Below are 24,595 nucleotides of genomic sequence, written 5' to 3'. Positions count from 1 at the left end.
ACTAAATCCAAAGCCTTCTGAAACCCTATTCTGAGAGATGGTAAGAATACCGCTCTCCCTTCCTACTTCCTAACCATAGACCCTAACGATATACCCAGAAAGATTAGTCCTGTTATTGTAAATGGCCAATACCATCCCCCTCCCCCCCCCCACTGCCCCTTTCTCTTATGTAGGAAATCCACTATTAACTTTTCACCCGTTTAGGCTTCAGAGTAGAAGAGCTCAAAGAATACTATTTGTCTCCTTTGTGGACAAACAATATAAAAGGCTTAAGCTAGAAGTAGTTTTAAAGGTAATATGACAAATAGCAGGTAAATAAGGGTTTCCTATAAAGAAAAAGAGAAGATCTGTATCTCAGTGAACTTTCAAACTTGTGATCCACATGAGAATCTGTTAATACCAGGTGCAATTCCTGCGAAATTAAAGCACCTTAGGACCCCGTTTTTCTGCCTCAACAATGTAGTTTATAAATCATGTATAATCCCATGAGTAAAGACTTTAACAAAATTGCTGGTATTTAAGAAAATAGGGACTGTAGCCTGCTGGGTTTTGTTTCAAAAGTAGAATTTTCCACCATTTCTGAATAATCTAACATACCTTTTATAAAAAGGCAAAGTGATTCTATGTGTTAGTCATTAGAGGAAGATATTTTAGCAAAGAAGGTTATTAATTTTAAACTTCTTTAAAGTTTAAGGCCAACACCCTCTACTTAAAACAGTTGACATTAAATTCACGGCCATGGCTTTTTTTCATTAGTTTATGTATACAATAAACTCCCCCCTCCCCCCATTCAGGGGACTGTTATTTTTCACCTATTATTTTGTGCTACCTCTATCCATGCATTTTTAAAGTGATTCTTTAGCAAAATTGTCTTTTGGATATTTCAACTGGCTAAAAGTTATTCCAATAGAGAGTACATCCATTTGCTTATTAGGATCCCCTCACACTGGGGATTTCAGTCTCAATTTGTTTTGAAGTTTATTTCGGAAAGGTTCAAACTTCTAGAAACAAATAAACTACGTGGACTAGGGAAAAATAATTACCTACCAAGAGCAAAAACCAGAACTGAATCTAAGTCACGACCCCGATGACTAAAAAAATCAGGTATAGGTACCATAGGTCAAAATTAAGGGGCATAATAATGTTGCTTTAACTAAGAAAGGGAAGCCTCACACTTCTTTAGGCCATAACGACATAAAATAAACCTCGATTAATAGCTTGCATTTATCACTACGGGATTTTTAAAAAAGGATATACTTTATATTAAATTACATGGTGGAACAATAAAAAAAGGCCTAATAAAAATAAATTGAGTTCTTCTAAATTGGTCATTTCCCTCTTATATATAATAGAGCTGTCTGACTTTAAATAAATATTTTAATAAATATGCTACGAAATACCAAAACTTTGTTATACTCCATGCAATATAACTTTAAAACAGTGCACACTTTGTTTGCTAGTATATAAATCACAGACTCCCCAAAGGGTTTTCTAATAACATTATAAACTCCGAGGTAAATCAATTATCTGTTGGTATCTAATATTATTATTATTAATATACACCGATAGTAATAGCCAAGTCTACAGTACACCTTCCTTCCAGTGTAAATGTCTATTTATGAGCTGAATATTTAGTTCAGAGAGGAGAGCAAAGTGAGTTTAGTTCCAAACTAAGAAATTCGTGTATATAAAGATTAGTCCAATAGCATACACACACCTCAGTGAAATTATTCCATCAAAGTCAACATCACACTGTAAAACAAATTCTGCTGATTTTTAATGGTCCGCTTAGAACAAGCCCTAAAAAATAAGTCATCATCCTTTTGAAGGTCCCAAAGTATTCAATCTCAAAAACTTTGGCTAAAGAGTGTTATGATATAATCAGAAGGCTCCTCCCTGCTTATAACAGAAGGCTATATATAAACACGTCTTCCAGGACTGTAACTAACAACCCGTTCATTTCTCTGATGATTGATTCCAGGCCACGATTTCTGCTGGTTAAAAGCTGACCAGGTGGGGACCTGAAAACCTCACTCTGATTCTCCTGATCTGTGGCGGATGGTACTTGCCGCGTCTTATCACGGGAAGAAAAAAATTGAAATGAAGGACGGGAAATTAATAGGTCTTTAAAACCAAACCAAACCAACAGAACAAAAATGGTCAAATCAAGCAAGCCAGCAGCACCCTTCAGCGCAAGTACTCACGCAGGATCTACCGGCCAGAAGTTGATCAGAGTAACAGGACTGCAAAACAAAAAATGAGGTGGTGAAAAGAGACACAGGCAAACTCAGCCACAAAAAAAAAAAAAAAAAAGTAAACAAATAAATAGAAATAAATAAAAAGAAAAGAAAATACTGAAAGGTCAAAATAAATAGTGTCCAGCCAATTAAGTATGAACCGTGAAAAGCAACGGCCAAACGCAGGTGGAAAGTGAGGTGTAAGAAAAACAAACGAGTGTGCGATTGCCATCGGGTATGGAGAACACAAGAGAAGGTTGAATAGAGGTGGAGGGATCGTCATTGTGATCACGAGAATCATTACTACTTACTGTGAAGAAATTTCCTGGGACTCTATTTTCTTTCAAGGAGATAAAAGCGACTAAGCATGACCGCACAATCAGATACAAAAAAGACACACGCCTGGCGACTCGTGTGGGAGGAAAACCCCAACGAAAGGCTCGAATCCCTCGTTTGTAAACAGTCCCATATTTCTTACAAGGGAAGGAGCAGCTGTCAGGGAGCTGCTCTCCCCGGGAGATCCGGTTCAACTTTTGGGACAGGTAATTGGCCTGGGACAACTGACACGAGAAAATGGCAATTGAACATCAGCTTGTTTTTCTCTTCCCAGCTAAAGTCACATCTAAAGAAGGAAACAGGAGAGACTGTTTGCACTTGGGAGCGAGGAGGGGTTCAGCGGAGAGGAGGTCAAGCAGGCCCTCGCCGGTACTCACGTTTCCATGTTGTCCCCCTCTAAGACAGTCTGCACAGGCAGGTAGCCCATTCGGGGATGCTTCGCAAAATACCTTTTGGTTCGAAATTTGTTTTTTAGTACCTTGGCAAAGTCACGAACATCTTCTCCCGATGTAGTCTGAAAGGGAAATGGCGCCGAGATCAGACACACGAGGGTATGATGTCACGGTAAAGGGCCACTCCAGTGTTCTGCCTTAGGGTGCGCGTTCTGTAATTTAGGAGACCGCAGGGGTCGAGGGCGAAGTCTGTGGGCAAAAACCGGGCCCGGCCTAGCATTAACTAGTAGGGTTAACTGGCGCAACCTATTTGCCTCTTGAAGGCTCAGACCGGCTGTAAAATGGGGGTGACAATACCTCACCAAGTTGTCATGAGGAAAAAAGGAAGCAGAAGGAGTACCTATTTCCAGACCTCAGGTCTGGCCACACTTTACAGTATTTTAGGAAACGATTTGGTCCACACTGAGGTCATGTTTCACCCACTGACTCTCACTCTATTTCACAGCGTGGCTCACTCTGCATCACTGAATACCTTTGCAAGAGGAATCAGTGAGAAAGACACTAAGAACTGGATAATCATTCTGATGATGGTGGAAGAGAGGAAAGTTCTAGAGCAGAGCTTCTTGAACTCGGATGTGTGTGACAACTGCCTGCAGATTCTTCGAGAATGCAGGGTGGGCTTAACAAGTCTGGGGCAGGGCCCAGGGTGGTACAAGCCCCGGGTCTAGCAGTGCTGCATAGCAACCAGTCAAGAGCAGGCGGCTAGTGTTGAAAGAACATCAGATTGACACCCAGATGTGTCTGACCACCCAGTCTATTCCCTTTCCATTTCAACAGTGATTTTTCCAAAGTTCTATAAGCTACCGAACATTTCCTCAAAATGACATCTAAGGAGAAAGTTCCGTCCCTTAATTCTAGAACCATGGGCCTCAGAGAACCTTAAGGCCTCAGAGTGCTCATCTGTAAACAGGGGATAATGATAAATACCTATTTTACAGAGTACTTGTTTTTCCTTTAAGTAGGTTCTGTGCCTAGCATAGAGCCCAGCACGGGGCTTGAACTCATGATCCTGAGATTAAGACCTGAGCTGAGATCAGGAGTCGGACACTTAACCAACCGCGCCACCCAGGCTCCTCTCACAGAGTAGCTTAAAAGGCAAGTGCCGGGGCGCCTGGGTGGTGCGGTCGGTTAAGTGTCCAACTTCAGCTCAGGTCATGATCTCATGGCTCGTGAGTGCTAGCCCCACGTCGGGCTCTGTGCTGACAGCTAGCTCATGAGCCTGGAGCCTGCTTCAGATTCTCTGTCTCCCTCTGTCTCTGCCCCTCCCCTGCTCACGCTCGCATGCATGCTCTCTCAAAAATAAACATTCAGAAAAAATTTTTTAAAGGCAAACGCCTAGTGTTAGTTAAGCAAGACTGACCAAAAGTAGTGGGTAATAAATTCGAAGGATCCATATGACCCCCTCCCTCCACACCCAACACCCCCCCCCCCCAACTGACCATGAAATGTCTCCTCACAACTGCTAGGGCCCCGTACACAATACAGGTGAGAACGCCTTCTCAACGAGCACCAAAAAAGGACGTATTTGTTCATTCAACACTATTTGTGGAGTAAGTCAGAGGCTTTATTTTGCGCCAGGCACTGCCCTGGGCACTAGGGCTACAGGAAATCTGGGGCCTACAATCCGGAGCCACTTTAGCGGGGAAGCATCTCACGAACTTCTAAATCACAGCAGTACAAGTCACGTGCAACATGTACACAAGGGAAACTCCGCCCAGGTGAACTACCTGTCAGGCCAGGGAGGCGTCAAACTTACCGGAGTGCAGTATTCAACCATGGGATAGTGCATTTTGTGGCCTTTTGCAACTCGACCAGAAAAAAAGCAACTTTGGCAGATGTCATAATTAAAGTGCTTTAGACTCCTGTACCTGGTAGAAAACAAAACAAAAATAAATGCATATATATTTCTTCAAATCAAATTCCCAATTAATAAACCCTCCACGCAGTCTGAGTTCTGCAAACGGAATGCAGGTTCGTTAATCCCACAGGTAAGTGATTAACTTCCCATATTCACATTTCTCTGGTGCTTCTCCCACAGTATCAAAACATTTTGGCACGAAGATTATCCTATGAACATATGGAAGGAGGGAAGAAGATTTCAGCTCTTATTTAAACTCCAGTAGGAACCCTTTCAGATTAAGTAGGAAGATACTGGCAACCTTCCAGTCTTTTGAAGACGGAACGCAAGAATTTGAAAGAACTTCCAGGAGAGAGGGATGGATGTGGTGCAGGCCCCCTACCCATTCTGGGGACAAACATTTTCTGAAGTGATTGTTTTCTAAACAATTTTTATCAAGATAAAAAGCAATTTCATAAAATAAAGGAAAATTAAACAAGAACCCTCACTTGAAGGTTCATTTTGCCTTAATCACGTTTTATGACATTATTCACCTTCAGGTAGTTCTGTGGATGATGTCTTTCATGGGCCTCTCTTCAGAAAACCCCCACCAATTACGCACACAGAAGTGAAGCCCCAAGAAAAGACAAATTGGGGCTGGATGGAAGAATCTGTCATCTGTAAGTGCTAGGTGGTGCACAGGGCCCCCGTTTCAGTATACGGTCTTGTTTCCTCTGCTCCCCTGCCTTTTGCTTTCTTAGATAAGAACCCTAGCCAATTCAAAAAAATCATATTCCTTCTGCCACATATGGGAATGTGGGGGGGAGGGGGAAGCTACCTATTTTAGATCCCAACCATCTTTCGAGAGAAGGAGGAGGAGGAAAAAGAAGTGCCGAGTCCCAAAATAATCTAATTTGGTAAGGGCAAAAGAATTCAATGCACACTCCCTCTCCAGCCCTCCAAAGCCCTCCCCTTTTCTATTTTATAAATCCTGACCCTGCACATAAATCTCACTAGCTCGGGAAGGTCAGAAAAGAAAGGCAGGAAATGAAATGCGGTCCCCTGGGGCTTGCCCTCCACACCCCCCATGGCATCATTCTTACCTGCTAGAAACCAGGAAGGCAAACTGTTCCTTTGTGAGCACTGCCTACTCACTGTTATCTACCTAGGCTTTAGAAATCTCTGAGGGTCTTTGTGAAACCTCTCTGTCAACACCATGAAGCGTGGAAGGACAAACACCAGGGGTAAAAGAGTAGTGAATAAAAAAAGCACACAAATGGTACAAAGTAGTTATTAGGACACAAAGAAATAGAACAAGTCTAAGCATAACTAGAAACAGAGTATTTACGTAGCTGTTAAGTGGATTCTGAACAGGCACAGACGATGTGGCTAGTTTACAACTTCATGGCTTATTCATCGCTATGGAAACCTTGATGTTGATCCAGATGTTTAAATACATCATCATTTCAAAATGCAGATTTGGGATTATTGTTGAGTAAGATTAATTCACTTAAAAATATCCCATCTCCCCAAAGGGGTCAACAAGACTGAGGATTTAAGAGCCAGTGGTTTTCCGTGACATTTTATGAACATCAGAATAATAACCTGCTATGTTTCCTATCTTTTTTACTTTTAAATTTATAAAGAACCTTTTCATTTTTTTTTAGCTGCTTTGTGAAATTTTCATTTACTTGTGTACTTTATATTCCCTTAGAAGTTCATTAGGATACTATGCAAAGAGCATAATCAGATTCACAGGGAAAAAAGTTAAGTGCTGGGTTGCTGGAAACAATTCTTGTTACTTGAGGGAAGAAAAGTGCTACGAAGTGAGTAAGAAGCTGAGCTACCATGACAGGTCTCCCCACACAGAATCATCTCTTAGTGTTGGAACGGATTCTTAGGGAATTTCTATAAACAGAAGAAAAGAAAAACATGAAAAAACCCCCAAAGAGATGGTTACAATTCTCTGGACCCAGGAAGGAGGCGGCACAGTTAATCCGCATACCCTTGACACACGAACATCTCAGGGGAGGCGGGCAATCAGTTGAACAGTCCTGTTCAACCAAGGATGTGGCTCTGCCGAGCTCCACGATCAAGGTGGAAAGGGACACCTGCCTGATGACTCAGAGCCACCAAAATAGCCCAGCGATCAGGGCAGTCCACAGTATGGAAAGGAACGAACTCAGAGCAACTGGCAGAAGGGATGAAAGATCAAGCCCTGAAAAGGTGAGAACCAGGAGGGAAGGGTGCCACGGTGGGGGTTCCGGATACCTGAATCCGATGATCGGACACTCCTTGCAGATGTTGCACTTGGCCTGGTGCTTGGCAGTTTCCGCAGCAGCCACTCGGTGCAGGACAGGCAGCCACACCATGGACTGGGGCTCCAGTCTCATCCAGTCTAGGAAGAGGGCCGCTTCGATCTCAGGCTTATTATTAGCCTGTGTGGACAGGAGGCAGGGTGGGGGGTGGGGGTTGCAGAGGGCAAGAAGAGAAAGGACAGAAGGTATTTGTCAGTACAGGCCGTCAATTAAGAAAAAGACACAACGGTGGCTGCGAGGCTCACTTTTCACAGCCCGTTTCTGCAGACGTCCCCCCTAAGGCCCACAGGAGCCACCTATCCCCTGAAGCTTTGGTAAAGTGCCATTACCCTGCGTGGCTGCTAGATGACGAATAAGCAAAGCAAAACCAACACGTGGAGGAAGGAGAGCAACACACACACCTGAGCCGACACCACCCTGAGCTCTGGTTTTGGAACACACGTGTTAAGAGTTGGCCGGAAGTGAGATTCAAGTGCTTATGGATAACATTTCACAGGAGGTTAAGGAAAAACCAACTCAGGAATTATGGATTCCTTGTTTCTCCTAGAGAATCTATTTCTCAGTGTTTCACAGAATCTCAGTGAAGAGCCCTCAAAATTCATCTGGTCCTGGAGCTTCCTTTTACAGACCATAAAGCAGAGACATGGGTGCCGGAAGCCTTCCCAAGGCCGTATGATGGACGAGCCGCGAGGAGCCGAGGTGCTACCAGATTCCGAACCCCCTGGTCTAGTGCTGTTTTCAGGGTGGCCCGTTTTCTCGTCTCTCCCTTTCAAAGTCTAAATTTAATAAACACCATTCCTCCCCAACAGTACAGTGATTTTAGAAAACTCAAAATATATTTACCTACTGCTTATGGGTTACTATAGTTCATGCGTTTTGATGACATTTTTGTTAACCCTACAAGATGGCGGGGTGGTTCGTTTGTTTCTTTCTTTCTTTAGACTGAGCAACACATCGACCGCTATTTTTTTTTTTTCATTGCCTCTTTTATTTCACATCTTCCATCTGGGATCACTTCTAAGTATATCCTTTAGAATGTTCTTTTAAGTGTCTTATTGGTGGAGAATTTCTCAGGTTTTGTTTGGTCCGAAAATGTTTTCTTCTAAAAAAAGTTTATTTATTTACTTTTGAGACAGAGAGAGGGAGAGAGAGAACAAGCAGGAGGGGCAGAGAGCGAGAATCCCAAGACGCGGGGCTCGAACCCACGAACTACAAGATCATGACATGAGCTAAAATCACGAGTCGGATGCCTGACCGAGTGAGCCACCCAGGCGCCTCTCTATTTTTTTAAAATCCATACTCTTGACAGCTATCTTCATTACATATAGATTTTTAGACTGGACGGGGGGTTGTTTTTATTGTTTCCGCACACTGAATGATTATTCCACTTCACTTTCACTGTCACTACTGTTGGCAAGTCAGCAGTAAAGCACGCTGTTGCTCCTTCGGAGGGAATATGTCCTCTTCCTGTCTGGTGTTACGTTTCTAGGGTTTATTTACACTTTGTAGCATTCAATGGGCTTCTTGAATCTTTCGCTTGGTTAGCTCTGGAATCTTCTCAGTCATGATCTCAACAAATAGTGCCTCTTCTCTAGTTCCTCTCTGCTCTGCTTACAGAAATCTATTAGCTAAATATTAGACTTTCTCACCCTCGTCCGCATTTCTCTGGACAGGCCCTCCTGGGCTTCATTTCTAACAATCTCTTCTACCTCACCAGCTTCTACCTCTCGTGTGCGCGCGCTCTCTCTCTCTCTCTCATAGCATCTAGTTGGCTATTAAAGCCATTCAGCAAGTTTTAAATTTTAGTTACTGCACTTTTAACGTCTACAAGTGCTACCTGGTCATTTTAAGGTCATCTCTAAAAAGTCTATGGCTCACTGCAGATATTTTTCATTGTTACCTGTTTTTTTTTTTTTTTTTAATGGAGTAAACACTTCTCAAAGAATAATCTAATGATTCCAATGTATGAAATTCCTATGGGTCTGCTTCTGCAGTCTGCTATATCTGCTGGCCCTCAGCCACTTTGGTTTGTTTCTGGCATGCTTTTTTTTTTTTTTTTTAAATACGTACTACAGTGACCTGAAAAAAAAAAATCTTCTGGAGATACTTGGAGCCCTAGAATGGAAGTGCTTTCTACAGACATGATTGTCATTTGCTTCTGCCAACACCCAGAGGGCACTGCCTATTTGGAGACCATTTTGAATGGGACATATGATGGGAAAATGCAGTATCACACAAGTAATGAGTATTTGCACTGTAAACCCATGTTGCTTCTTCTGGAATGTGGTTCACTAAGAACGAATGAATCTATTTGCACTGCAGACAGAAAAGCAACAGGGTTTGAACCGACAGGTCACTGGGCTGGCAAAACTCACCACTGGAGCCACAGTCCAGTCATTACCCCTGATTATAAATTTAACATTATAATGAGCCATTTGACCTTGAATCTCCTAGCTGGAAAATGCTACCCATTTGAGGTACTGATCAAAAGCTTCTGATGAACGCTTTTCTCTGTATAGAACGCTATCACAGAGGTACTCTGTGGAAATTGGAAAAAACAAAATAAAACAACAACAAAAAAAAGAATTACAGAACCTAAAGATCAAAGGCAGCATGCAAGTGAACTCATCGTTTCGTAACAGCACTGCAGAACCGCGAGAGCTTCCACGACCACTGAGTCCAAACTCAGGCGATGCCAGTGTGTTTTTACTGCCACTGTATACATATCAGTTGTGCTAGGGAGCAAATGTCCTTAGTGGATGACCTTGAACACTTGGGTACGGGTACTTCTGTCAAAAGTGCGTCATCACACAGAGCTGAAATCCACAGAGCAGAGGCTCCAGAATCCAGCGAGAGTTCAAACGCCAACCATTTACTGGTTGTGTGACCTTGGCAAAGTAACTTCACCTTTCTGTGTCTTAATCTATATATAGCACCTGCCTCAGAGGGCTGTTTGAAGATTTCAGTGAGTGAAATGAAAGGCACTTGGAACACTGGCACACAGCAAGAGCCGCGGCGCTGTGTGTACTGTTATTCTGATTATTGTTATCCACCCAACCAGAAACCCAGAAGGTCTCAGGCTTTACAGGGCCCTTTCAGTATTTGACCAGAGCGGTCATGTCTGTCCATGCGTCTTCATCCCTGTTCTTTTATTATTCCTCATAGGACGTGCCTTGGTGTGCCACTGTCCTTGAGAAAACTACTTTCCGAATATGATCCGTTGGGAATGGTCGCTCCACTGGTCTGGACAGTATAATTGGATGACTTTCTTTTGTTCTGTATTGTGCACACACATAGGGTTTCCACTCAAGTAAAATCTCTGGGTCAGTATTTCCCAGTGCATCCAGCAGACCAGTCATCCAACAAAATGCTTCAAGAAAAGAAGGTCCAATTAATTACAGAAACACTGCCCACATTACATCTGCCTCTTAAAATTCTTAATGCATGTTAACATAGTAAAAGCTGAGGAGGAATCATTGGTAAAGAAACACATTAAACTCTGCCTGAACTCAGAATTTCCCACACTAATTATTCAGCGATCCCAAGACCTTTACCTTAAAAAAAAAAAAAAAAAAAAAAAAGGCTTGTGAACACTACAAGGTACGGATGCTGTGTTGGGCATAATGGGAAATGCTGTGCTTGGCTGTTTTCAGTGATTCCTCTACTCTGTACTTGCTCAGTTGGGATCCGTGTCCTTTCACTTTCATCAAGGACTTTCCTGCTAGTTTGAGCCCGCTGTATAATCTCCTCCAAATTTTTAAGAATTCGGCCTCTCGAAGCCAGATCAGCCACTCTTCCCTACTTTGTGTCATTTGTGTATTTTTTTAACTTATTTATTTTGAAATACTTTTTCCATTTTACAGCATGTATTCCATCATCATCAAAAAGTCAGCGGTGAAAATACCAAGCAGGCCAAGGTCAGACAGGAGCCAGCACCCCTACAGCCAGGACTCAGTTCGGGCCAACGCAAACCCAGGATTCAGCCTTCTCTGATTAAACAAGAGCTCTTCCGGTTATATTGCCATGGCATCCCCCGCACACGCTTTTCTGCCTTGTACACAAAAGCACGATGAGAGACTCTGTCAAACGAACTACAAGTTTCAGCTGCAATATGTCCTCTAACAATCTCTTGCTCCACTGGTCTAGAAACTAACTTCATCAAAATAACCCTTTCTAGTTTGGAGATAAACCAGTACTGAAAGCCAGTACAATGGGAAGCATCAGTAACTCGTTCGTATTGAAAACATGGATTTACTGTTGCTTAAGCTGAAGCGAAGACATTTTGTTCTGACTTAGGTTTAAATGATAGTTTGTTTAATGGTGGATTAAAAGATACACTACGGAGTAAAAATTCACGCTTAATACAGGAAGTGTGCTAAGCACAGAAAGCTTCTATTCATTCTAGAAAATGGAAAGTAAAACTCTGTGAGTCAGCAACAGATGTAGGTGTAAAAAAAAGAAAAAAGAAAGCAAGAAACACCTTGACTCTAATGTATAACTGAAGGCAGAGCAGGTACAGCATGAGGAAGTGGTCTCGTTACTCTCAGTACTGTTCAAACCCTTCTCAGAAAATGCTGTCTAGTTCTGGTGGCTACAGCTGACCCAGAACTTCGAGAAGGCTTGGCAGAAAGGCACAGGGATAATTAAAGGGTTTGAAAGACCTATGAGAACAGTTTAAGGGAATTGGGATTATTTAGCCAAGAACAAAAAAAGAGAATGTGCAAGAAAGAGTGGCTGAAGGGGCGATTTAATAACAGTTTTCAATTATGTGAATGGCTCTTGCATAGGGGCCTGTGACCAGCTGTTCGATCCCTCCACTGAGGACAGAACAAGAAGAAACGGGCTTAAGCAGCATGAACAATTTAGGCTGTAACTCACACAGAATTTCCTGATGCAGAAAGTTGTTAAAGCATTAGTGTGAATTACCAAGGGAAGCTAGGGAATGTTCGGCTTTTTCAAAATACTATAGATTCTCTCGTGTTTAAAGGCTGGAAATTCTCAAGGTTCTTTCTAGCTCCTAGGGTGGAAGATCCATCATTTTGGCTCTTTTAAAACTGCTCACTGATGCCAACTGACAGCACTGAGGATGAGCTATGGAGATTCACATTCTCTTTCTGTTTCGATCTTTCATTTTTATTACAAACCATTCTGTATCCTAGTGGTATATTCCCTCTCCTTTTGTTTGGCAATAAAGAAGGAAAGAATTAAAAAACCAGGCAAGCTTCTATAAAGATTTAACAGAACTAAAACAAAAACCCAGCTAAAACTGCATTTTGGCATTCTAGAAAAAATAAATAAGGACGGATTCGTGCAGAAGGAAGTTGTTGATGACAAAAGGCAGGTACGACTTCCCTGAGTTGAGATCATCCTTTTAGGTGCTATTATTTGCTGACCTACATATAGGCCTCCGATCGTTTCTCTCAGTACCAAGGATGACCTTGCCCTCTCCCTTAAATGCCACTTTCAAACCATCAAAGCAAAAACTCCTCAAACAGGTGATTTAGCCCTAGGATGGGTCTTGTTCTGGTTTCTGGTTCCTGCCAGTAGTCTTTTTTGTCCTTTGCATGGCACGCACACTCGAAAAGCAAAGATATCACAGCTCCTTCCATTGTGATAGCCGCAATTCAGAAGGATCTCGGCTTTCCACTCCTTCTCTGTGGGGCCTCACCTATCGGCAGCTCTCCATAGCATGGAGGCCAGGGAAGGCGTCAGCGGTCGCTACTGCTTTTCCATTTCAGCACACTGCCACGTGGGGCGTTATACAAATGTGATCTTAACAAGGTACAGACACAGTATGAGGAATCCCAGGTTCTGGGCTTTCCTGCCAGAAGGTGTAATTACCAAAGTAATAATCTTTAAAGGGATTACATGAGAAGTTTGGAGTCAGGGGATTTTCCAGGGTTCAGAATAACTTTGGGAGAAACCTGGGTGGCTCAGTCGGTTGAGCGTCCGACTTCTGCTCAGGCCACGATCTCACGGTTCATGGGTTCGAGCCCTGTTCGGGCTCTGTGCTGACAGCGCAGAGCCTGGAGCCTGTTTCAGATTCTGTGTCTCCCTCTCTTTCTGCCCCTCCCCCACTCATGCTGTGTTTCTCTGTGTCTCGATAATAATAAACATTAAAAAAAAAAAGAATAACTTTGGGGTTTCTCTCACATACTTTCCGTAAACCCTTAGGCACCAAAGGACCAGGCCCTACATGGCTGCCAGGGAGTCAATGAATGCTCATTTTTCTGTCTGGATAACAGTATTAGCTCGTGGCGACAGAAGAAACAGGACGGGAAGGTTTCTCAGCATGCCCAACACCCCAGCTACTATAAACACGTACACTGTATTTTTAACATCTCAACTTTGAGGTTTTTGAAAAAACATGGCAGTGCTTCATCAACTGAAAAAAAAAAAAAAAACAACCTGTATAAAGAGAAGTAAATGTTATGCAAGAGACCACCCCGTAGTTCTCGGATGATAAAAACAAACAAACAAACAAAAAAACCCATACTAACAACCTAAAATCACTACTTGCCTAAACATGAAGACAGGAACTAGGTTTCTATCCCTCCCATCAAAATTTGCAGAAGTGAACGGAACTGAACGGGGGGACAGGAATTAAGCTGCAGTGTGACCACAATAAATAAAAGGAAGGATTAGAGTAGCTGAATGAGGTTAGAATTTAAAAAAAAGTGCCGAGTCATCCTGAAAGAAAGAGCAACAAAAAATTAAAGCTAGAAGGGTTGTCTAAGGAGGTGAAGACAGAGTAAGAACATTCTCAAACTGGCTCAAGTTGACTTTTCAATGCTTTCTAAAGTAAATGTCTCTCTGTTGGTTTGTCTGTCCTTACACTGTACACCAAAAGCCTAATAGTCTCTTTGTAAATGTAGAGGATATGTTTAGAATGATCTGGAAACCAGGTCTGCAGGGAAGCTCACAGGCAGGAAGCCATGCTCGAGAGGTCAGCAGTCTCTGATAGGGACAGTTCTGTATCCCAAAGGACATCTGACAGTGTCTGGGGACATTTCTGGTTGTCACAAACTGGGGGAAGGATCTTACTGGTGTCTGGTAGAGAGGGGCCAGGGTCCTGCTAAATACCCGATAATGCACAGGGCAGCCCCCTCCAACAAAGAATTACCCGGGCCCAAGTGTCAGTAGTGCCAAGACTGAGAAATCCTGCCCGAATGTTCACATCTCACGTGACCCCGGGTCATGCGTCAAAATTCAGAAACCAACACAGGGACATAGTGTTAACTAAGCACCAGACGTCACTGGAGCTCCAACGGGCATCCAACGCACAGGTAGGTGCCCTCTACAACGCAGAAGTGGAGAAGCCACGATAGGCCTGTTCAGCTATTAAGCAGGAGATGAAAGCCACATTGGCCAATACATCATGAACAGAGGAAAGAAAAAGGACTAATAAAAGAAAAAAAAAACCCAGCTGGAAGTCCAGAGGGAACCTGCTAAAATCGTAGTCTGAGATCTGAAACCAAGCTGCTTCGCAAATTGACAACCCCGTGCAATGTCTTCTCAGATAAACAGTGGCCCAAACTGATTTATTCCTGGTAAATAATTATCCCAATCAGCTTGTGTAAGAGAGTGTGGGTGTACATATGCACGTCTGCATGGATATGTGCATACATGTGTGCGGTCATTTTAATCAGGAGAGGTCCTGTGCATTTAGAAGAAAAATAATAACTAGGGGCACCTGGGTGGCTCAGTTGGTTAAGCGTCAGACTTCAGCTCAGGTCATGTTCTCATGGCTTGTGAGTTCGAGTCCTGTGGCAGGCTGTGTGCTGATGGCTCAGAGCCTGGAGCCTGCTTCGGATTCGGTGTCTTCCTGTCTCTCCACCCCTCCCCCACTTGCACATCTGTGTCTGTCTCTCCCAAAAATAAAAAAAAAACATGAAAAAAGAAAAATAATAACTAAATACATAAATGTTGACTCCATCCATATGCACGAACAGAATGTTAAAACAGTCCCATTGACGGGAAAAGGTAAATTTATGGAAAACACGGGGACAAACCAAGGATTTTTTTAAAAGTTTCATTTGGTGTTCCGTAAGTAAAATATCCCCTTCGTAAATCCAAATAACCATTTCAATAACACTACCGCTGTTAATAGATAACGACATTCATCACTCACCAGCCAACTTTTCTGGCCCTGATTGTGAAATGCTTGTGTTTGGGAAGATTTGCTACATTTAAAGTGATCCCCACTGTTTTGTGCAGGGGTGTGTACACAGAGACTGTAAAACGGCAAGGAGAATGGCTAGCCAGGGTCAGACAGTATAGGACAGGCGGTTCCTGACTGTTACCTGAGCTGTTATTAGAGTTTCTTTAACAACCTCCGAATCTACCAAGGGCATCGGTGGAATATTTTGCATAAGAGAGAAGTCTGCACTAGCAACAGACATAAAAGGAGGAACAAGAACAAGTTGTAAAGAATATTAATGACTCTTCTTCCAAACAATCCCAATTTTTATGAAAAGCAAATGAGTGATAAAAAAATCTCCTATAAAACCATTCAAAACCTGCTCTTCACAAAACAGAAAGGTGGCTTTTTGATCCTCTTAGACACAAGATACTTGTGCTTTCCGTGTGAGTTGCTGAGCGATGACAGTCACGGGCACAAGGGAATACTGATGGGAGACCGCATACAAGGCCGGTCTACACCTTGCCCTTAGTCTATGCTAGTTCTCTTTGGACAATAGTTGGTCTTGTGTGAAAGGCCACACTGTACGTACGGGACCCTGTGCTGTATTTTCTATCTCTGTTACCAGAGTCATTACCCAGAAGACCAGGTGATCTTTGCTGATAATGGCCAAGCTTCGGAATGAGCACAGTAATCCATTTCCTGTTCTGCCTTTTCCATGTAGAACACTGAGCATCCAATCAAAAAGGGACACATGAGCCACAATGTTTACAGCAGCATTATTCACAAGAGCCAAATTATGGAAGCAGCCCAAGTAGCCAGTGACTGATTACTGGATAAAGAAGATGTGTGTGTGTGTGTGTGTGTGTGTGTGTGTGTGTGATGTAATATTACTCTGCTATAAAAAAAAAAGAGTGAGGGGTACCTGGGTGGCTCAGGCGGTGACGCATCTGACTTTGGCTGAGGTCACCATCTCACATTTCCTGAGTTCCAGCCCCTCATTGGTCTCTGTGCTGACAGGTCAGAGCCTGGTTCTGTCTGTCTGTCTGTCTCTCTGCCCCTTCCCTGCTTGTGTTCTCTGTATCTCAAAAATGAATAAACATTAAAATTTTTTTAAAAAGAATGAAATCTTGCCATTTGCAATGACATGGATGGATCTACAGGGTATTATGCTAAGTGAAATAAGTCAGAAAAAGACAAATACCACATGATTTTACTCATATGTGGAATTTAGAAACAAATGAGCAAAAGTTAAAAAGGGAGACAGACAAATGAAGAAACAGACTCTTAACTATAGAGAACAAACTGATGGTTATCAGAGGGGAGGTGGGGGGGGGAAGGGGAATGGGTTAAATAGGTGATGCGCATTAAGGAGGACACCTGTTGTGATGAGCACCAGGTGTTATATATAAGTGACGAATCACCGTATTGTAATCTGAAACTAATATTTAACACCATCTGTTAACTATACTGGAATTAAAATAAAAAAATAAACAGGAGAAAAAAACCCCACAAACTGTGGCATTCCCATAGGACAGGATACTGTTTAGTAATTTAGAAAGAATGATATGGATACACACAATATAAATAAATTTTAATTAATTTATGCTGAGTAAAAGCCAGGCAAAAATAAGCACATCCTATAAAATTCCACTTGCCCAGAACTACAGACTACACAAAGTATCTATAGTGGCAGAGAGCAGTGATTATCTAGAGATGGGGTTGGGTGCAGGGGACCCAGGAGGACCTGCAGGGATTACCAAGGGTCCTAAAAATACTTTCAGGGGATCAGAGATATGCTTGCTTCAATTGGTGTGATGGACTCATCATGTATACAAATGTCAAAACGTATCAAGTTGCACACTTTAAAAATCTGAAGTGTAAACATTAACAATTCGTTACTAAAGAGAAACATATACAGAAGGCAGTCTTAAAAAGGAAAGACAGAAGTGATCTCCTATGGAAACAGATAGGCTGATCTCCAAAATCTTATGAATCTGTAACCTGCTGGAGAGTTCTACAGGCCCAGACACCTAAGTAAGGCCTACCCGACATGATGCCCAGCTGCTAAATCTTCAACAAAATACTGTAGTGACCTATGGACAGCTATCTGAAGGTACAAAGTGAATTGGCAAAAACCACTGTGATAAACACATACTCCTAACTTTAATTTTTTTTTTTTATTCCTGAGAGAGAGAGAGAGAGAGAGAGACAGTGTGAGCAGGGGAGGGTCAGAGAGAGAGGGAGACAAAGAATCCGAAACAGGCTCCAGGCTCTGAGCTAGCTGTCAGCACAGGGCTCATACCCACAAACCGTGTGATCATGACCTGAGCCATGCTGGATGCTGGATGCTCAACCAACTGAGCCTCCCAGGCGCCCCTCCCCCCCATACTCCTAACTTTAAAAAAAATTTTTTTTAATGTTTTTTTTTGAGAGAGACAGAGACAGAATGCAAAGCAGGGGAGGGGCAGAGAAAGCAGGAGACACAGAATCTGAAGGAGTCTCCAGGCTCTGAGCTGCCAGCAAAGAGCCTGACACGGGGCTCGAACCCATAAACCTGGAGATCATGACCTGAGCTGAAGTCAAGAGACCTCAGGCACCCCAATACTCCTCTCTCTTCTGATCACTTCCTTTCCCCTTTCCTTCTGGTACTACATGCTATGGTATGTACGACCTACAAAGACTGACAGGTTCAGGTCAACATTTACTGAAGTAGCAAACAGGAAAAGAAGAAACAGAAGAGCCTGTGAGCATCTCAATCCTCATGAGCACACAGGTCACGTTACACGCTTTGGTTAACTTGTCACTCCTATCAAAGAGTTGGCTGCTACGGGAATGTACTTATTAGACAGATGTTTGCATCACTATGGAGGAAAAAAGGGCTGTCGATTCTGTGCACCGGCATTTTAGGCAACACCATGGCAAAAGGAGTATCCAAAGGCAGCTCAGTCAGGAGCAATCTCAATCTTGTACATTCAATGTCACTTTGGATGTCTGCGGGGATACTCAAAAACAGAGCAGGAAGACGTGGGAACACTTCTCTACCAAGAAACCCAGCTACTATGTACAGAAAGCAAGGTAGAATCAGAAAACCACTTGTATGCAACCACAAATACAATCAGTGAATTAGAAAAGGGTCATCAGTGGAGGCTCTAACTAAAGGGTGAAAGGCTGCTAAGGAACAGGATCTTCACAGTCACCAAATATCACACAAATGACTTCCTGATTACAAAGGGAAAAGGACACTTTTATGATGGAAATATGTGGCAGACACGCCTTCACATAATTAGCATCATGGGCGGCGGGGGGAGGGGGGGGACAAAACAAAACAGGTGTTATTTTGTCCATCCGGATGTGACGTAGTGAGGAGATAGTATCACCTGTTGTCTTCCTGCCAAAAACGTTCACCTGTATCTCATCAGGGAGAAACAACTAGAAAATTCCCCAATGCAAAACACTCTTTAAGAGAACTGGCCCGAGCTCCAAAAATGTCAGGGTCATGCATGCAGAAAAAAACTCTAGGAGGCTGTTCCAATTAAGTGAAAGTACGGAGACACGACAAGCAAATCCAAGACTAAAACCTTGACTAGATCCTAGCAGAAAAGAGCCACCCACGAGAAAGAGTCCAGGGCCACGGGGAAATGTCAGGGTGGAATGCATGCTGCCTGATGTTACTGAACGAACATTAAATTTCTACGATGGCAGCTTTGCAGTTACGGAGGACAAATTCCTTAAAACAAAGAAAAAAATAAACTCATGCGGTGAAGTGCTTAGGGGTTTATGTTTATTTGTTTATTTATTTATTCATTCATTCATTTCATAGTTTATTGTCAAGTTGGCTGCCATATAACACCCAGTGCTCACCCCAACAAGTGCCCTCCTCCATGACCATCACCTTCCTTCCCCTCTCCCCCACCCCCATCAGCCCTCAGTTTGTTCTCAGCATTCAAGAGTCTCTCATGGTTTGCCTCCCACCCTCTCCCCAACTATTTTTCCCCTTCTCCTCCCCCATGGTCCTCTGTTAAGTCAGGCAGAGAAGAACATAGGGGTTTATGTTTTATGCTGTGATAACCTTGGTCTTTTCCAGAGTAAAGGGGAAAACTGTGTATGTATCTTCAAACACAGGCGCCCGAACGGAGTGAGCAGGAGGGGACCATTCATGGGACAAAGTGCTGACCCGTGGGCTATATCCACGAGACGTAGGGTGCTCATTACACAATCCTTCCTCCTCTTCTTTATGCTTGAAGTTTTCCCAAAATACAGTGCTGGCTGGAGACCATTATTTCTTCCAAATCACCCCTTCATGGGGGAGGGCAAGAGTGGCTTTAATAAGCGTCACAGGGGAGGGCAAAATGGCATGAATGGCATTAGCTACAGTGTTCCTCAAGCATCCCCTCACGCTCTGCTTTAGATGTGCTTTTCCCAGACACTTGGGAATTTTCACATTTACGGAAACTTTTTATGTTTGAAATAAGGATGGAGAGGTCAAGAGGTGTGTTTGTGAGACAAGCAGTAAAAGGCTTCCAATCACTGTGGTCTTGGGTAGAAATCAAGTATTTTATTTAAAGTTCTGAAGATAATGAGCAGGTTGGAGGCCAGCAGTCGCTGCTCTAAATATTAATCAGGACTCTGAATTACCCATTAAAGATAAAATCAGCCCAAACAATAACACACGGTGATTATCCACTCTTCATTTACATGTTCAAGGACAACTGTCCTGACCTCAGGCTCTCCACTCCACCTGACTAATAAACCAATTAACACCACGGCTCCAGGGAACATAAGCACAATTTTTAAATCTATGCAAATCCGTAAGTATACTCAACATTAATTTATGCTAGAGAGTTCTTACTGAACCGAAAGGTTTCACATATACATGGTAAAACACAGGTCTCTGTGTCGATATCACACAACATGCTTTCTCAAGTACGGATCAGGACAGGTTTTGCTCAAGTATAAGATATAACATGAACTCTTCCATCCCTACCTGTTACAATCATTTGAAATCCAGCTCAGGGAAAGGCAAAAGCAAAGGACCAGAAAGAAAAATACTGGTTTCCTGACACTAGGAGTGCGCAGGATGGCAACCACCAAGAGAGCGTTTTAGGGGTTATGTAAGTGTTCTGGGTCCCGAGCAGGGACAGTGACACAATGCACTGGTCTACATTCATAGAACTGACCGCCGGAATAAATTTAACCCTATATTTTCTTTTAATGTAGCTTTAAACAAAAAGATACATAAGAAGTTTGAAGTATTTTATCAAATGCCAAGAAAGAAAATCTCAACCCAAAACAAAAAACCTCTAGCTGTAAGAGAATCAAGATATACTTAAGATCCTGGATAAGCAGATAAGGCTATCCTGGGAGGAAGTATTACCCTTCCCTTCGTCTTAAATAATCTTTGCAGGAAGAATTTTCCATTAATGGGGCACTTGGGTGGCTCAGTCGGTTAAGCATCTGACTTCAGCTCAGGTCATCATCTCGTGGTTCGTGAGTTGGAGCTCCACGTCGGGCTCTCTGCTGTCAGCGCACAGCCCACTTCGGATCCTCTGTCCACTGTGCTGCCCTCCCCCCCAGATAAACAAACTTAAAAAAAAAAAAGAATTTCCATTAAAAACATTCAATTCATAAGCGAGGGAAAAGTTGGCTTTACTGAACTCATGTTTCCCTGTTTCCATGAGTTTTTTGGGTTAGGGTTTCCGCGTGAGTTAGAATTAATAGTGAACTGATTAAAGGGAGTCTAGAATATTTGTCAAGCCAAAAAGCACAGCTCTCAAAAAACCTTTTTTCATTAGCACCTCTGACTCAACTCTTGTCGGAAGGGAAGGGAAAGATGAAGGGAGGGAAATAGGGAAGGAGGGAGGAAGGAAGGGAGGAAGGGAGGGAGGGTGGACGTGAGGGAGGGAGGGAGGGGGAAATTTGGTCACAACAAGGAACTACGGCTTTAGAAGGCTGACCGAAGAAAAGCACGCCACTTACTTTCCTTAGCAGTTTAAGTGAATGGAACAGGGGTCAACTACAACACAAATTTATCTTCAAAATATTGAAGAAAATAATCACCACCTCACGTTGAGAAGTGAACCACACAATCCACCACAAATTAAATAGGTAACTCTGAAGCTAAACCAACCGTAGCTTATAATTTTAAAAAACAGCAAAGGAGAAGCAACGGTCAACTCACCGTATGGATACCCCCTCTGTTTATGACTATCAAAGTATCTTAACTTACTAATATTGCAGTTATGAGTCAATATCCATTGTGAGTTCAAGGAAACAGGAGTTCAACATTTACCACCCAAAGGGGTATAAAAAGAATGTCTATGGAACGGAAGGGCCCAGATTTTGACTACTGAACAGAAAGCCAAAGGCAGCCTAAGCAAAGTAGAATTTTCTGGAGCTATTTTAAGGACGGATGGTGTAAAATGCAATCGATTGGCATGGGGAATGCTGTGAAACTGGTTCTCAAGTGTCCTGGCATGGTCCTCTACCACTCGTGGAGAAGACAGTATGTCAAGGGTCTCTAAAATAACATCTACAGATGGTTGGTTATGGATCAAAGGAACGGCTAGCCGGGGCACGCCAGTCTCAGGTTACAGCACACTTTCGATCACTGTAAGCTAACATTCAGTAAATACCTGCTACGTGCCTGCCAGGACTCCACGTGCTCCGCCTCCGATGGCTCACTCGGCCCTCACAACAGCCCCAAACCCAGGGGCCAGAAAGGTGAAAAAACATGCCCAGGGCAGCAAACAGCAGAGCTGTGATTTGAACCCAGGCAGTTGGCTTCAGGGCCTATGCACTTAGCCACTCTGCCACTCACTACTCCAGTTATCCTGGAATGACTGTTTACATATGAGAGAGAGAGAGAGAGAGAGAGAGAGAGAGAGAGAGAGAGAGAGAGAGATGCTTTCAACAGTTGAGTTTGTAATTTATTCTCATTTCTGTATCATTTTCTATTACAGCATCTGTACACAGAGGATATTCATTTTTGTCACACGAATATAAAAATTCAGAAGACAGATGAAAAAGCAACTTACTCATTTCGAATGCACAAATACAACAGGAGGCAGGCAACAGATGTAAAATAAACAGATTTTGGCGTCCAAGCTCTTGTAGGTGAAGCCTACTGAATATCAAGTTAGTATACTCGATTCCATCTAAACAATAAAGTCCTTAAAATGTTGACAGAAGAAAATGCTACAGACCATCATGGGGGAAGGGGGTACTTCTCAGGGCACCACCACAAACCAATTTACAGACGCACAACTCTTTTCCGGAGTCATTCAAAGGTATAAAGCTTTCCCACCTAAGGATCACTATTAGTAGGTTTCATTTGCAGGAAGACTAGTCACCTGCAATTGGGAAAAGATCTTTTTAAAAAAGTTTATCTATTTTGAGAGAGGGAGGGAGGGAGGGAGGGAGGGAATCAGAGAATCCCAAGCAGGACAGCCCGACGGGGGACTTGATCCCACAAACTGCGAGATCGTGACCCAAAGTGAAATCAAGGCTCAGATGTTTAATGGACTGAGCCACCCTGATGCCCCAGGAATAGAGGATCTTAAATAAAGATCATGGGGTATATGTGTGTGTGTACATGTGTGGGGGGGTAGTGGTAAGGGAGTTCATTTATCTGTGTCATCCCATTATAACCAAAAACTCATGCAAGAGATTACATTTCTTAGCTCTCTGCTCAGTCTAGTATTTGAACTGGTTGAATCCACTGATGTGCACTCAGATGGTCGAGCAGAAGGAAATCCTGGCTTGGAACGTAGGGAACTTGGGCCTTCTGTCTAGATCTGATGTGATAAAATTGCGGTATGTGGAACATAGGAAATTCCGCCTCTCTGGGCTTCAGTTTTCTCAATTGAAAAAGGCGACATGCTGACAATCTCCAGTTTGAGTAGCCTGGGGGACTCGACGCCAGGGCGGGGCTGGCCTTACTCAGGTCAGAAGGATCAACCTGCTCTGACAAGGGAGTTGTTTCCGGGGACTGTGAAAAGAGGAACGGCCTGATGATGGACTAACTGAAACAAACTAGTGTCAAAACTTCACTTCGACTAACCCACAGGGTCAGTTTCCCGGCAGCTGTGTGGGCTGCAGGAGGCTTCTAAGGTAGAAACTTTTCCCTGCTGCCTTGTTTACTCTCAGGGAAGATACCACTGTCAAACTCATAAGGTTAGGGTGGATCTTCCTTTTTTAAATCCACAGATACACTTCTGCTGCCTGGCTTTGTGGATAATTCCTTGAAGGACCTATACCGATTTTTAAACGGGTAAAACATTGTACTTGCACTTGACAGCGAGTTCCTTCTCTCTCTGTTTTGGAACAATCTGGGGGTTTCTTCCCCACTTTTTTTTTTTTTTTTTTTTTTACCGTGGTCAAATACACATACCATAAAATGTACTATCTTATCCATTTTTAAGTGGACAGTTTGGTGGTCTTAATGTATATTCATACCACAGAGGAACCACCACCACCACCACCCGTGGCCGGAAGGGAGCGATATGATCCGAGCTAAGGAAACCTCGAGGGGATCACCCAGTGAGCGCTGCACATGGAAACACACCGCCCTCTCGGCTCTGTCTAGGTTCTTGTCTAGAGTCAGGAGCTACACCTTTCTAACTGTCCTGACTTAAAAGAAGTTTCCTTCTGAAGTCGACTTCTCTTTCTGGGGTACAAGGAATGCATTTGTAGGAGAAGTAAGTAAGTACTTTAAGGCTGTTTCCTTAGGGTGGTAGAAACAGGCCTTTGAGCACAGCCTTGCTCAAAGAACCAGCCTGGCTGCAGCCCCAAGGTCTGTACACTTCAAATAAAGGGCAATGGGCATTTTCACTCGTGTTCTCCTTTGCCACATTTTCATGCACGGGGTACCGTGAAAGCCAAGGTGACTGCCAGAGTACCTGGCTGAGGAAAAGCCTGCCAGGTCCGGGACATCAACTGTGAAGTACACAGAATGGATCGGTTCAACCTGACTGCAAATTACTACCCCGATGAGAGACTTCCCAAACCTAAGTACCAAAAACCTCGCCCGGCTCTGTAAGCACACAGGGTGCACAACGTGCACCCAGCTGCCAATACTCCGCTTCTGAGAATGAGCATTCCTCTTACCCCCAAAATCCTGTGTTCCCATCTGGTTAGGCCATCTCATATTCCCGCAGGGAGCCAAGGAAAATGCCTGTTTTCTCACCTTTGGAGGGTGGAGAGGAGAATCAAAAAGTATACGTTTGGGACAGAGGTGGTGAGTGGGGGTTTGGGGACAGTGGACTAGGAATTAA

General features: G+C 43.2%; 1 protein-coding gene across 8 annotated transcripts in view; it reads right to left on the bottom strand.

Annotated features, from left to right (window-relative positions):
- Nucleotides 1-24,595, bottom strand: part of DMD (dystrophin) — a 634,325-nt gene that overhangs the window by 61,668 nt on the left and 548,062 nt on the right. For 4 of the 8 annotated variants that reach the window (XM_039248767.1, XM_039248769.1, XM_039248771.1 and 1 more), the window contains 4 exons: nt 7,134-7,300; nt 4,782-4,893; nt 2,951-3,087; nt 2,205-2,243 (listed from right to left, as the gene is read on the bottom strand). In XM_039248767.1, the coding sequence (XP_039104698.1) occupies nt 2,205-2,243; nt 2,951-3,087; nt 4,782-4,893; nt 7,134-7,300 (455 nt within the window). The remainder of the gene's footprint in view (nt 1-2,204; nt 2,244-2,950; nt 3,088-4,781; nt 4,894-7,133; nt 7,301-24,595) is intronic. The other 4 variants (XM_039248768.1, XM_039248770.1, XM_039248772.1 and 1 more) reach the window with 1 other exon arrangement.

Source organism: Hyaena hyaena, unplaced genomic scaffold (genome assembly GCF_003009895.1).
Source record: "Hyaena hyaena isolate Hyena2069 unplaced genomic scaffold, ASM300989v1 scaffold_318, whole genome shotgun sequence".
In the NCBI taxonomy this organism is placed as follows: domain Eukaryota; kingdom Metazoa; phylum Chordata; class Mammalia; order Carnivora; family Hyaenidae; genus Hyaena; species Hyaena hyaena.
This window is presented reverse-complemented; position numbering and strand designations above follow the sequence as displayed.